Below are 15,697 nucleotides of genomic sequence, written 5' to 3'. Positions count from 1 at the left end.
AGTAATATGCTAGCACAGTATGAACATTGGAACATAGCCTCTGTCTGCCTCCAGCAAACAACCCAACGATTTATACCATATAATTAATTAATAATAATAAACAAGGGAAAGGTCATAACTACTAGGCTAATGAACTCAATGTGTCTTATTGCCCTCCATAGCAGCGTTCTCCCAAATGCAACACAGCTGGGAGAGAAGATGAGTCTGCTAATAGACAGAATAACAAGCAAATGACACAATGACTAGTGGAGCTCTGCCTCTGATGTACGGGGTAACAGGGATGGCCTCCCGGGCATGGTCATTCAACAACCTCCCAGAGGGATGGCCTCCCGGGCACGGTCATTCAACAACCTCCCAGAGGGATGGCCTTCTAGGCATGGTCATTCAACAACCTCCCAGAGGGATGGCCTCCCGGGCATGGTCATTCAACAACCTCCCAGAGGGATGGCCTTCTAGGCATGGTCATTCAACAACCTCCCAGAGGGATGGCCTCCCGGGCATGGTCATTCAACAACCTCCCAGAGGGATGGCCTCCCGGGCATGGTCATTCAACAACCTCCCAGAGGGATGGCCTCCCGGGCATGGTCATTCAACAACCTCCCAGAGGGATGGCCTTCTAGGCATGGTCATTCAACAACCTCCCAGAGGGATGGCCTTCTAGGCATGGTCATTCAACAACCTCCCAGAGGGATGGCCTCCCGGGCAGGGTCATTCAACAACCTCCCAGAGGGATGGCCTCCCGGGCATGGTCATTCAACAACCTCCCAGAGGGATGGCCTCCCGGGCATGGTCATTCAACAACCTCCCAGAGGGATGGCCTTCTAGGCATGGTCATTCAACAACCTCCCAGAGGGATGGCCTTCTAGGCATGGTCATTCAACAACCTCCCAGAGGGATGGCCTTCTAGGCATGGTCATTCAACAACCTCCCAGAGGGATGGCCTCCCGGGCATGGTCATTCAACAACCTCCCAGAGGGATGGCCTCCCGGGCATGGTCATTCAACAACCTCCCAGAGGGATGGCCTCCCGGGCATGGTCATTCAACAACCTCCCAGAGGGATGGCCTCCCGGGCATGGTCATTCAACAACCTCCCAGAGGGATGGCCTCCCGGGCATGGTCATTCAACAACCTCCCAGAGGGATGGCCTCCCGGGCATGGTCATTCAACAACCTCCCAGAGGGATGGCCTCCCAGGCATGGTCATTCAACAACCTCCCAGAGGGATGGCCTCCCGGGCATGGTCATTCAACATCTCCTTCCAAAACAAGTCACAGTGATATAAGGCAGACCTCCTGCCTGTCCTGTCCAGGCCCTGTCTACACTCCACCACAGTCGGCTGGTAGTATATAGAGAAGGGGTAGTTTATAAATACTGCACGCACACACGCACGCACGCACACACACACGCACACAGTCTGGGGGGATGTGGGTGTGGTGAGGGCCTCCATGCTACTTAAGACCCTGGGTTGTGTTTGTAGGACGAAAACGTTTTTGAAACATTTAAAAAGTTACTACCACCAGGAATGTGGAGGGAGGGTCGAGTGGAGTCAACTAGGGGGGAGGGAGGGTGTCCTCACAGCGTCATCTGTCCCCCCTTAACTCCAGCCATGTGAGCGGCCGGGCCTGGGACGGCTCTCCCTGGCATGTGGAACAATTCCTAGCCTTTAAATAGAGAGGGAGGGAGGGAGGCTTAAAGAGAGGGAGAGAGACATACAGAGACAGAGACAGAGAGAGAGAGAGAGGGAGACAGAGAGAGAAAAAGAGAGCGAGAGAGAGATGTCCCCTGGTGCAGGCCCGGCGTGTGGAAATAGACCTGGGGCTCAGAGACTATAATGGCTTATTGGACAGTTCTCTGACTTGCCCCAGCATTTCTAGGAGCTCAGGATCCATTTAATTTTAGGGTCTGTGTGGGTCTGTGACAGAGGACATTTTGTCATTGACTGCATATATTCTATTTGTAATACTGACGAATCCTAACTCTACATCCAGAGTACTCATCAAATGGCTCAGACACACCGGTAGGACTGTCAAACGTTTGCCTGCCGACAGTACTTTGCACCTCTGAACAGTGTCAGCAGTCAATCTCTTTTGTGTTCACACAGCAAAGACCTTGACGTCGTCAGCCACTCAGCCTTGTTAAAATACTCCAAACCAGAACGTGGCAGTAGTGTTGTTTGGCAATGCATATCCGTGTGTGTTGCTTGATGGTCAGGCTCGCCAACCCTGTTCCTGGAGAGCTACCCTCCTGTAGGTTTTTCGCCCCAACTCCAGTTGTAACTAACTTGATTCAGCTTATCAACCAGCTAATTATTAGAATCTGGTGTGCTATATTAGGGTTAGAGTGAAAATCTACAGGACGGTAGCCCTCCAGGAACATGGTTGGAGAGCCCTGGTCTGGTCAATGTTAGCTAGCTAGCTAGTAGGGTTGCACGATTAACCAAATTCAAATCAGAAATGCGATATTGACATGTGCAATATCCATATTGCAAGGCTGTGATTTTCTCCTTTCTTAGACACCCCCTCCAATGAGATGCACTAGACTCTGTTCATTCCCTCTCTACATACAGAAGATGCTGACAAATCACAAGCGGGTTCTCTCACTCTATGCATGGCAGTCCCCTGTAGCTCAGTTGGTAGAGCATGGTGCTTGCAACGCCAGGGTTGTGGGTTTGTTTCCCACGGGGGGCCAGTATGAAAAATGTATGCACTCACTAACTGTAAGTCGCTCTGGATAAGAGCGTCTGCTAAAAAATGCACATGCTGTCCAATCACAAGTGTCCCCGCTTAGAGCGCACAGATAGATGCTGGTGAGGAGAGAAAGGGCTATACCTCAGAGTGTTTGTCGGAAACATGAGTGCTGCTAGTGCTAACAAGACCATCGATTTGGTGCCAAAGAAGGGCGCATCTTCAGTGGTATGGCCAGTGGCGTGTATTCATGGATGCCAAGGGAAGCCAGGCTTCCCCCAAAAAACATACAATATTATTGATCTTTTGTCTCTCTGGGTTTCATAAATTTCCTTCAATTCTCAAGAGACTGAATGTATCTCAGCGGAGAAAGCTTCCTAGCGAACGAAACAGTCTGTGTAGCCCATCTATCTGATGCTGTCTGGTTAAAAAGAGGATGACATTGTTGCCGCCCGTAGCATGAATGCAAGGGAAGCCAGCGAGCATTTGGCCTCCCTTGATAATTCAATAAAAAAGTCAATCAGTGTTGGGCTAAACTGAGTGAGCTCTGCTGTGAATGGTCCTGGCGCACCAAAAAACAAAAAGTGTCAAGGGAAGCCAGTTTGGATTTGGCTTCGCACCAATCACATCCAATCACATCAGAAGACAAACGTCATTGAATTGTTGCATCTCTTTGTGTTGTTGTCCTCCGGTGGCTAGCCAGCTAGCTAAAATCGTCTCTTTCCTAAACTAGCCATGGATGGAGATAGGGATTTGGACTTGTGGTTTTACTTAATTCTCTGTACTGGCCAATGATTATAACGGCAATTCTGATCCAACCATAAATTCATACATTGTGCCCCTTGCCTGAGAGGATGGAAGTTAAAAATGTAGCTTGATGTAGTATGCTAATGTTAACTAGTTGGCCTGGCGTATCATTGCCCATGAAATGAAGTTTAGCAAGCAAGCATTTTAGCCAGGTAGCCTAGGACAACAAAAACATAAAAAGTGTGTACTGTATGACAGAGTCATAGAACGTTTAGGCAACATGAAAGAGGAGGATGGCATTGGCGTTACTCTACAAGTAGGGCGAATCAACATGTTTGTTTTCTACTTGCAAGTACGCACAGAAATCAGAACAATGGACAGCCACATCATATTTAGCTTACGTTTATTGGATTAAATAGTTTTTGTTATCTTTTTGAAATGGTGCTGGATAATGGAGTCTGTTTTCTTTTTGACTTGCGGTAACTCTCTGTGATTCTAAATCAAGTTGTTTTGTAGTCCGAAAATATTAACTTGCTTGGCCATGCTGTAGGTCATGTAACGGTTAGTTACATACAATATGTTTTGTGGACTTCACCGGACAGATGTGGCCCTCCGGTTTTGTGATGAAACAAAGGTGTGGTTGAATTTATTCTGCCACTGTCTTCTTATTGTCTCGGCCTTAGGCCTATATATCACGGTGTCAAGGCATATGATTGAACTAACAGGTTATAGAGCAAACAATGCAATTATTACAACACATAGGTTGTAATATGTATTTTTCCCCCTGGCTTGGCTTCCGAGGTGATTTACCCACACACTGCTAATGAGTATGGCAGTATTTCGGCTACAGGCAAACCGATGTCAACCAAATGCAAGTGTTGTGCAAAAAGTGCCTCAGAGTTGTGGCAACAACACTACAAATGCATTCAATCATTTGAATAAAAAACATCCCACAGACACATAGAAATCACTGAGGCTATCCCCCATAACATAACCAAAGACATGGTTCCTATCTACACAGTCAGCAGACAGCTTCAAGAAGTCTATCAACAAGCTGGACAGGAGATACAACATTCCATCTCGCACATATTTCTTCCAAGTTGCCATACCAACACTGTATAACATAATTAAGGGAGAAGTTGAATCATTGAATGTCGCGTTGAAAGACTGGACCAGACTCCAATGTCTTGGACACTGGCTGCACCTTGCAATCGGTAGGTTACGTGTTACAATGTTAAGGCACTTTGATTTATAATTTTCAATTATAATAATGATTGAGCCTACTTATACAGTACCAGTCAATAGTTTGGACATGCCTACTCATTCAAGGGTTTTTCTTTATTTTTACTATTTTCTACATTGTAGAATAATAGTGAAGACATCAAAACAATGAAATAACACATATGTAATCATGTAGTAACCAAAAAAGTGTTAAACAAATCAAAATATATTTTATATATTTGAGATTCTTCAAAAGTAGCCACCCTTTGCCTTGATGACAGCTTTGCACACTCTTGGCATTCTCTCAACAAGCTTCATGAGGTAGTCACCTGGAATGCATTTCAATTAACAGGTGTGCCTTGTTAAAATGTTAATTTGTGGAATTTCTTTCCTTCTTAATGCATTTGAGCCAATCAGTTGGGTTGTGACAAGGTAGGGGTTGTATACAGAAGACAGCCCTATTTGGTAAAAGACCAAGTCCATATTATGGCAAGAACAGCTCAAATAAGCAAAGAGAAATGACAGTCCATCATTACTTTAAGACATGAAGGTCAGTCAATCCGGAAAATGTCAAGAACTTTGAACGTTTCTTCAAGTGCAGTCGCAAAAACCATCAAGCGCTATGATGAAACTGGCTCTCATGAGGACCACCACAGGAAAGCAAGACCCAGAGTTACCTCTGCTGCAGAAGATAAATTCATTAGAGTTAACTAGACCTCAGATTACAGGCCAAATAAATGCTTCACAGAGTTCAAGTAACAGACACATCTCAACATCAACTGTTCAGAGGAGACTACGTGAATCAGGCTATCATCGTCGAATTGCTGAAAAGAAACCACTACTAAATGACACCAATAAGAGGAGACTTGCTTGGGCCAAGAAACACGAGCAATGGACATCAGACCGGTGGAAATCTATCCTTTGGTCTGACGAGTCCAAATGTGAGATTTTTGGTTCCTACTGCCGTGTCTTTGTGAGACTCAAGAGTAGGTGAACAGATGATCTCCGCATGTGTGGTTCCCACCGTGAAGCATGGAGGAGGACGTGTGATGGTGTGGGGGTGCTTTGCTGCTGACACTTTATTTAGAATTTAAGGCACACTTAACCAGCATGGCTACCACAGCATTTTTCAGCGATACGCCATCCCATCTGGTTTGCGCTTAGTGAACTATCATTTGGACAATGACCCAAAACACACCTCCAGGCTGTGTAAGGGCTATTTTACCAAGAAGGAGAGTGATGGACCTGGCCTCCACAATCCTCCGACCTCAACCCAATTGAGATGGTTTGGGATCTGTGGGGATGTTTTTCCCTCAGCAGGGACTTGGAAACTGGTCAGAATTGAAGGAATGATGGATGGCGCTAAATACAGGGAAATTCTTGAGGGAAACCTGTTTCAGTCTTCCAGAGATTTGAGACTGGGACGGACATTCACCTTCCAGCAGGACAATGACCCTAAGCATACTGCTAAAGCAACACTCGAGTGGTTTAAGGGGAAACATTTAAATGTCTTGGAATGGCCTAGTGAAAGCCCAGACCTCAATCCAATTGAGGGGAGTGAATAGTTATGCACACTCAAGTTCTGTGTTTTGTCTTATTTCTTGTTTGTTTCACAATAAAACATATTTTGCACCTTCAAAGTGGTAGGCATGTTGTGTAAATCAAATGATACAAACCCCCCCCCCCCAAAATTCCATTTTAATTCCAGGTTGTAAGGCAACAAAATAGGAAAAATATCAAGGGGGGTGAATACTTTCGCAAGCCACTGTACGTCTTTTGTTCTAGCAAAAGTACCTATCGGCAGTCTATCGAATCCACCATACCTTCTCCGCTATGCAATCTGGTTTCCGAGCTGGTCATGGGTGCACCTCAGCCACGCTAAAGATCCTAAACGATATTTTAACCGCGATCGATAAAATACATTACTGTGCAGCAGTCTTCATCGACCTGGCCAAGGCTATCCACTCTGTCAATCACCGAATTCTTATTGGCAGACTAAATAGCCTTGGTTTCTCAAATGACTGCCTCGCCTGGTTCACCAACTACTTCTCAGATAGAGTTCAATATGTCAAATCGGAGGGCCTGTTGTCTGGACCTCTGGCAGTCTATGGGGGTGCCACAGGGTTCAATTCTCGGGCCGACTTTATTCTCTGTGTATATCAATGATGTCGCTCTTGCTGCTGGTGACTCTCAGATCCACCTCTACGCAGACGACACCATTTTGTATACATCTGGCCCTTCATTGGACACTGTGTTAGCAAACCTCCAAAATGAGCTTCAATGCCATACAACACTCCTTCCGTAGCCTCCAACTGCTCTTAAACGCTAGTAAAACTAAATGCATGCTCTTCAATCGAACGCTGCTTGCACCCGCCGGCCCGACTAGAATCACTACTCTCGGCGGGTCTGACTTAGAATATGTGGACAACTACAAATACCTAGGTGTCTGGTTAGACCGTAAACTCTACTTCCAGACTCACATTAAGCATCTCCAGTCCAAAGTTAAATCTAGAATCAGCTTCCTATTTCGCAACAAAGCCTCCTTCACTCATGCTGCCAAACATTCCCTCGTAAAACTGACTATCCTACCGATCCTTGACTTCGGCGATGTCATTTACAAAATAGCCTCCAACACTCTACTCAGCAAATTGGATGTAGTCTATCACAGTGCCATCAGTTTTGTCACCAAAGCCCCATATACTACCCACCATTGTGACCTGTACGCTCTCGTTGGCTGGCCCTCACTACATATTCGTCGCCAAGCCTACTGGCTCCAGGTCATCTATAAATCACTGCTAGGCAAATCCCCGCCTTATCTTAGCTCACTGGTCACCATAGCAACACCCACCCGTAGTATGCGCTCCAGCAGGTATATCTCACTGGTCATCCCCAAAGCCAACACCTCCTTTGGCCGCCATTCCTTCCAGTTCTCTGCTGCTAATGACTGGAACGAACAGCAAAAATCTCTGAAGCTGGAGACTTATCTCCCTCACTAACTTTAAGCATCAGTTGTCAGAGCAGCTTACCGATCACTGCACCTGTACACAGCCCATCTGTAATTAGCGCACCCAACTACAGTGGGGAAAAAAAGTATTTAGTCAGCCACCAATTGTGCAAGTTCTCCCACTTAAAAAGATGAGAGAGGCCTGTAATTTTCATCATGGGTACACGTAAACTATGACAGACAAAATGAGAAAAAAAAATCCAGAAAATCACATTGTAGGATTTTTAATGAATTTATTTGCAAATTATGGTGGAAAATAAGTATTTGGTCAATAACAAAAGTTTCTCAATACTTTCTTATATACCCTTTGTTGGCAATGACACAGGTCAAACGTTTTCTGTAAGTCTTCACAAGGTTTTCACACACTGTTGCTGGTATTTTGGCCCATTCCTCCATGCAGATCTCCTTTAGAGTAGTGATGTTTTGGGGCTGTCGCTGGGCAACACAGACTTTCAACTCCCTCCAAAGATTTTCTATGGGGTTGAGATCTGGAGACTGGCTAGGCCACTCCAGGACCTTGAAATGCTTCTTACGAAGCCACTCCTTCGTTGCTCGGGCGGTGTGTTTGGGATCATTGTCATGCTGAAAGACCCAGCCATGTTTCATCTTCAATGCCCTTGCTGATGGAAGGAGGTTTTCACTCAAAATCTCACGATACATGGCCCCATTCATTCTTTCCTTTACACGGATCAGTCGTCCTGGTCCCTTTGCAGAAAAACAGCCCCAAAGCATGATGTTTCCACCCCCATGCTTCACAGTAGGTATGGTGTTCTTTGGATGCAACTCAGCATTCTTTGTCCTCCAAACACGACGAGTTGAGTTTTTACCAAAAAGTTCTATTTTGGTTTCATCTGACCATATGACATTCTCCCAATCCTCTTCTGGATCATCCAAATGCACTCTAGCAAACTTCAGACGGGCCAGGACATGTACTGGCTTAAGCAGGGGGACACGTCTGGCACTGCAGGATTTGAGTCCCTGGCGGCGTAGTGTGTTACTGATGGTAGGCTTTGTTACTTTGGTCCCAGCTCTCTGCAGGTCATTCACTAGGTCCCCCCGTGTGGTTCTGGGATTTTTGCTCACCGTTCTTGTGATCATTTTGACACCACGGGGTGAGATCTTGCGTGGAGCCCCAGATCGAGGGAGATTATCAGTGGTCTTGTATGTCTTCCATTTCCTAATAATTGCTCCCACAGTGGATTTCTTCAAACCAAGCTGCATACCTATTGCAGATTCAGTCTTCCCAGCCTGGTGCAGGTCTACAATTTTGTTTCTGGTGTCCTTTGACAGCTCTTTGGTCTTGGCCATAGTGGAGTTTGGAGTGTGACTGTTTGAGGTTGTGTACAGGTGTCTTTTATACTGATAACAAGTTCAAACAGGTGCCATTAATACAGGTAATGAGTGGAGGACAGAGGAGCCTCTTAAAGAAGAAGTTACAGGTCTGTGAGAGCCAGAAATCTTGCTTGTTTGTAGGTGACCAAATACTTATTTTCCACCATAATTTGCAAATAAATTCATTGAAAATCCTACAATGTGATTTTCTGGATTTTTTTTTCTCAATTTGTCTGTCATAGTTGACGTGTACCTATGATGAAAATTACAGGCCTCTCTCATCTTTTTAAGTGGGAGAACTTGCACAATTGGTGGCTGACTAAATACTTTTTTTCCCCACTGTACCTCATCCCCATATTGTTATTTATTTTGCTAATTTGCACCCCAGTATCTCTATTTGCACATCTATCACTCCAGTGTTAATACTAAATTGTAATTATTTTGCACTATGGCCTATTTATTGCCTTACCTCCATAACTTACTACATTTGCACACACTGTATATAGATTTTCTATTGTGTTATTGACTGTATGTTTTGTTTTATCCCATGTGTAACTCTGTGTTGTTGTTGTTTTTAAATCGCACTGCTTTGCTTTATCTTGGCCAGGTTGCAGTTGTAAATGAGAACTTGTTCTCAACTGGCTTACCTGGTTAAATAAAGGTGAAATAAATAAAATACATTTTAAAAATCGGCAGTCAGATTCTCTGTGCGTTTCATGCTTTAGGATTTGACCCTTAAAGTTGTATCGCTATCACATTTCCCTCACAAACCTCCTTCCAGGCCTGTCTGTACATTTTGACTGAATGTTAGATGAATATATAAAAGAAATAGAGGGACAAGCAGACTGGTAGATTTACTCAGGAGACACACGTCTCATTGAAACGTGTATTGCTGCTTCTTTTCCTCACAAAGGATGAGTGCCAGCGACTACACCAAAACAAGCATGAACAAACAGGAAATAGTACTGTGTGATCAGGGTGGGTTATCCCCATGCTCAATGCCAGGATGTGCTTTCAGCTTCCTGAGGTGTGGTGGCCTGCAGCGGGGGCCAGCATGACTCATTATTAGGCCTTCTACAGAGCTGAGTCTTGTTCAGTAAGGCACAGTATAGCAAAACATTTTGCGGTCTTATTGGACAAGTTCAGATAGCAGTAAATCCCAGTTTTACTTTTCTTCAAAACGTTGTCGCCCAACTGGCCTAAACACTACCCTGTTTTGGTATCATCCAGTGCCGTCATATCACTATGTTTAATCAGCTGATAGCCTACCGCTCTTGTGATTTAAAGGGATAGTTTGAGATTTTGGCAATTACCCAGAGTCAGATGAACTCATGGATACGATTTATAGGTCTCTGCGTGCAGTTTGAAAGAAGTCGTTTCTGGGGCGATTGCTAACTACCTTTTTAAAATCACAAGAGCGATAGGCTATCATTTGGGTAAACTTAGTGATGAGGGCACTGTATGATACCAAAACAGGGTAGTTTTTAGGCTAGTTGGGCGAAAAAAACGTTTTGATAAAGAGTGAAACTGGGATGTACTGCTACCTGAACTTGTCCAATAAGAATGAAGATTTTTGTGTTCTGTTGTGAAATGTTTTGCTATGCTGTGCTTTACTGAACAGGACCCAGGTCTTAAGGTCTAACAATGAGGCATGCTGGCCCCCGAACATTGACGGAAAGTCTAAGGGATCAGCTAGCATTGGCTAGCATGACATCCAAAATAACCACACAATTATTCCCTTATGCAGGTACTTTTGGATGAGTCGTCATTTTCACAAAAGACCATCAGGTTGCGTCACTCTCAATAGCCTAATGTGGTTTCTTCTCATCTCCGCATTGATCGAAACCTATAGCATAGGTGAACGCAATATAGTGGATGCCTAGCATGCTCTCGCTTAAGCATGCTAACTGTTACCATAGACTTCCAGTCATTGCACTAACGCTAGTTAGCAATTGAGCTAATGCTAGTTAGCAACTTCCTTCGAACTGCACACAGAAAAATAAATATGGTATCCACGAGTTCATCTGACTCTGGGGAAGTAGATAAAGGGCTTCATTGCCAAAATCCCGACGTGTCCCTTTAAAATGGAAGAAATTGAAGATTTATGGGCATATCCATTCAATAGTTTCCTCTGAAATACTGTCTGGTAGCTTTCCATTATTGAGTAGATGCTAAGGCCATACCAATCCCTCTACTTCCAGTATCCTGATGTTGTGAATAAAGTATGGGTTTGTTATCAATGTCTGTGGAGCACATTACACTTTGTCTTACAACTAACCTCAGCCAACCACTCAAGACTAGATCCTCTGGGGACTCTGAGTAGAAGTGCTGATCTAGGATCAGGTCCTCCCATCCATATTTTCTTATTCATTGTGATGGAAAAGGCAAAACCGATCCTAAAATCAGTCCTACTACTCAGATACTTGATACATACAGGCCCAGATATGACTCAGTCTGACTATGGAGTTAGCTAGCTAATCGGTTTCTTCTATAATCCCATAATGATCTAATCTGCCTAACAATCTGCCTACACATATAATCTGTTTATTCCAAACCTGTTAAATCCGCTCGTGGGTGTTATAGGAGGATGGATTGAAAGAGATTGTAAGAGTGTGTAGGTCTACTGATTTGACTTGTTGAATCCAAAAGTGAGGTGTAATCCTAAACCATTTCCTCAAGTAAAAGTATCTCATCTGTGAACTGAAATAGACATGGAATGAGGGGAGAGGGTAGTGAGTATATGCTCATCTAGAAAAGAATGTTCATCCTGTCTAGACATTTTTCTGTTAATTATTTTTAAAAGTGCTTCATTGGTTAGCAAGATTAGGTGTGCCACAAAAAAAATGCCTGACTATTTACATTTTAGTCATTTAGCAGACGCTCTTATCCAGAGCAATTTACAGTTAGTGAGTGCATACATTTTTCATACTGGCCCCCCCTGGGAAACGAACCCACAACCCTGGCATTGCAAGTGCCATGCTCTACCAACTGAGCTACAGGAGGGCCTTATAGTAGAGATGTTATATAGGCCTACTGAGCATGTTTTGTGTGATTCAAAATCCTGGAAATACCATAGAGATTCAGGGCATTAGGCCACTGCCTGAGGCTAAGGGGTGTGTGCTGAGATTAAGTAAAATGAATGCACTGATAACACGCTAGAACAAAATCCTAGCGACTCCCCTATCGCCTGACATCAGCTAACAATGAGCTGCATCCACACAAGGTGGCTTTCAGCGAGACTTCCGGTGCATTCCTGGATAGGTCAAGACCTAAAATGGCCGCCAGCCAGGTGGTCACAAGCAGAGGAGGGTGCTAGCTGTCAGGGAGACCAACATGTGTGTTTGCTCAACTCTTGGTCTTCTTTAACACCTGTGCCTACTACAGGGTGACTTAGGAAATAGGCCTATTTTTGGAGCCGGCTTTGCAGATCTGTGTCCCATAGATCTGGCCCATAGAGGTAGCCTAGACCTGATGCAACGCAGTGTAATCTTCCCTCTAGTGTGAGGGGAGAGCAAGATGATGGGAACCTTATTGCTTCATGCTCTGTCCCATCTAAATCACTACAGTTATATAGGTTGATAGCCACACATTTGTCCTTCCATGTGATGGTAGTGTACTGTATTGGACTAAATTCTTGACCTGTGCTTCACACACCCACAACATGTTATCAGAGTGAATTAAACCTTGGGGCAAATTCCCTGAATAGCCAAGACAAAGAGGAAAAATGACTAACATCATCAAATAGATTAGTTGATCAATCAAAACGTCCATCTATAGCTAGTTAGGGAGGATGGACTACTCTCTCTGACAGTTGTGTTGTTGTCCTGTTGTCAGTGGTGTAAAGTACTTAAGTAAAAATTATTTAAAGTATTACTTAAGTAGTTTTTTGGGGTATCTGTACTTTCCTATTTATATTTTTGCCAACTTTTACTTTTACTTCACTACATTACTAAAGAAAATAATGTACTTTTTGCTCCATACATTTTCCCTGACACCCAAAAGTACTCGTTACATTTTGACAGGAAAATTGTCCAATTCACACACTTATCAAGAGAATATCCCTGGTCATCCCTACTGCCTCTGATCTGGCAGACAAATTAAACACAAATGCTTCGTTTGTAAATTATGTCTGAGTGTTGGAGTGTGCCCCTGGCTATCCATCAATAAATAAATAAAAATACAATTGAGCCGTCTGGCTTGCTTAATATAAGGAATTTGAAATTATTTATACATTTAATACTTTTGATACTTAAGTACATTTGAGCAATTCCATTTACTTTTGAAACTTAAGTATTTTTAAAAACAAATACTTTTAGACTTTTACTCAAGTAGTATTTTACTGGGTGACTTTTCTATTAAGGTATATTTACTTTTAATCAAGTATGACAATTGAGTATTTTTTCCACCGCTGCCTGTTGTTACAAACTTACCAGTAAACTCTCCAAGTTTAACGCTGATTTCGGGTCTCTGATCAGTGATTCCAACTTTTTCAGCCGGCTGTCCAGCCTCTTCTCCGCTCCGGACGACATGATCGCAATTTTGTCAATCCAGGTCCGACAATGGCATTTGATGGTAACCTTAAATGTTACGACAACAACTTTGTCAATACCTGCCGTGTCCCTTTAACACCGTCGGGCAGCGCTCGCTATTTTTCGGCTGGTTGTTTGGTTGAACGATAAAACTGACAACTCCGCTTAACACGCGTTGTTTTGACCGTATAAACGGGTTAATAATTTATTGCCAGGGTTTTTGTTGCGACATTACAGAGTGTGTTCCAACTCAAATGCCGACAGAATCTCCCCAAGTAAAATTGACTCATACAGATGCATTTCAGATCCTAGGTTAGGCGCTGTTCCAAATCGTGGCGTTTCAAGCTCCTGAACTCCGCTAGCATGACTCGTGTATTTTGTCGCTGTAAATGGAAAGTTTCTTAACCTAAACAGGTTACCCGATAACTTATATTCGGTGTCTTCACCAGTCACATACATTCAGTCCTCCGAACTACCCAGAACATCGTTACCCACAAGCACTCGCTGAAACGGGAATTCCTCTCCTCTTATCTCATTGATCTATTTTACCGTCACAGCTCGAGCTCGCCACTACTTCTAGTATTTTTGGAATGCTGATGTCGCCCTGTAACTAGCCTATGAGTCTTCTCTGACTAGCCTATAAATAGCCGATGACATCTTTGCAGTGCAAAATAATTATTATAGTCACTATCTTATTGGTGACTATAATAATAGTCGTTAGTAGCTATTGGCTTTTAGCTACTGGATCAGCTCGTTCTCATGTAGGGTCATTTGAGATGAGATCATTGCCTAATTCACTCTCGTTATCTCTCTCTCTCTCTCTCTCTCTCTCTCTCTCTCTATTTCTCTCAGTTTACCTCTCTCTCTGTATTCAAAAAATGCTAAAATGCTGACACCAACATCATAGGTGAGGTATTGGGTCATTCTGTCAAATGTGTTAAATTGTAACAACTTAATTAACTGAGATAAGGGCTTGCATCCCAAATGGAACCCTATTGTGGGTTCTGGTCAAAAGCAGTGCACTATATAGGGCATAGGGGTCAGATCAATTGTGCACTGTATAGGGAATAGGGTGAGATTTTGGTTGATTTTGGATACAACCAATGCATGGCAGAGAGAATGTTATCTATCCCACATCTGGATGTTACAATGTTTCAGTGAATCGTTTTGAACTTGGTTGCTATACTTGGACCATTTTACATTGAAAAGTATATTTGTTCTGTTATTCAAAGTAAATGATGACATCAGACATGAAAAACACATGTTGTTCTCAAAATAGCCTTTATTCACTTCACAAATGGGTCTCCACCAAACAGCTCCCAGTTTATCCTATAAATTTAGGCCTACATACAAACAGTCTGTGAATTGTCAATTATACGGTACCCTACATGTTCAATGAGTGTCCTGAGTCCACAATCTACGGGTTTCAGACAACTTTTTTCCTTCCCAATTTCCCCCCAAGTATTGGCCAGAAATTGTAGGTATGGTATACTATAGGGTTAGGGTTCAAGTTAGTTACTTTAGGCAGATGTGCAATATACTATGGCAGTTTTTTGTTCACTTTTTGGTAACTAAGGCAGTGTTTCCCAACCCTGGTCCTCGAAGTACCCCCAACAGTACACATTTTTATTGTAACCATGGACAAGAACACCGGATTCATTTGTCAACTAATCATCAATCCCACAATGAGTTGAATGAGGTGTGTTTGTCAAGGGCTACAACGACACTGTCTACTGTTGGAGGTGTTAGAGGACCAGGGTTGGGAAACACTTCACTAAGGTATGGTTAGGGGAGTACCCCCGATATCACAAGACTGATAGTATAGAGAGATGCCAAGTGACGCCACCGCTGAGTCATATACTTGATGTTGACACAGTCCCTTGGCCAGACTAAGATTACAATGGCACTACAGGGCATAACCTAAGGTGAGCATGTTGACTGGAATGAGCTACTTTCACGTGGTTACACATGCTGATTGACATGCTTTTTGGAATGCAGTTTTGAGATGGCAGAGGCATGTGTGTGCGTGTTTGTGGGTGTGTGGGTGTGCGAGAGAGGGGAGTGTGTGTGTGCGTGTGTGGGTCAGGAGGCTATAGAAAGACCCTGGATTGCCAGTGTGGTCACTCCCCCATGGCAAGGAGTCCGCCTTCTAGCCAATTACTTGGCAATGTTGTTGTGGC

General features: G+C 43.7%; 1 protein-coding gene across 2 annotated transcripts in view; it reads right to left on the bottom strand.

The window, feature by feature from the left end:
- The window catches only part of LOC311108589 (rho-associated protein kinase 2-like), a 48,403-nt gene extending 34,430 nt beyond the window's left edge, over positions 1 to 13,973 (bottom strand). For both annotated transcript variants that reach the window (XM_084151241.1, XM_084151242.1), the window contains exon 1: positions 13,419 to 13,973. In XM_084151241.1, coding sequence (XP_084007367.1) covers positions 13,419 to 13,517 — 99 coding nt within the window. In that variant the 5' untranslated portion in view covers positions 13,518 to 13,973. The remainder of the gene's footprint in view (positions 1 to 13,418) is intronic.
- Positions 13,974 to 15,697: the final 1,724 nt, after the last annotated feature.

This window comes from Coregonus lavaretus, assembly GCF_964263955.1.
Source record: "Coregonus lavaretus genome assembly, chromosome: 33".
NCBI classification, from domain to species: Eukaryota; Metazoa; Chordata; class Actinopteri; order Salmoniformes; family Salmonidae; genus Coregonus; species Coregonus lavaretus.
This window is presented reverse-complemented; position numbering and strand designations above follow the sequence as displayed.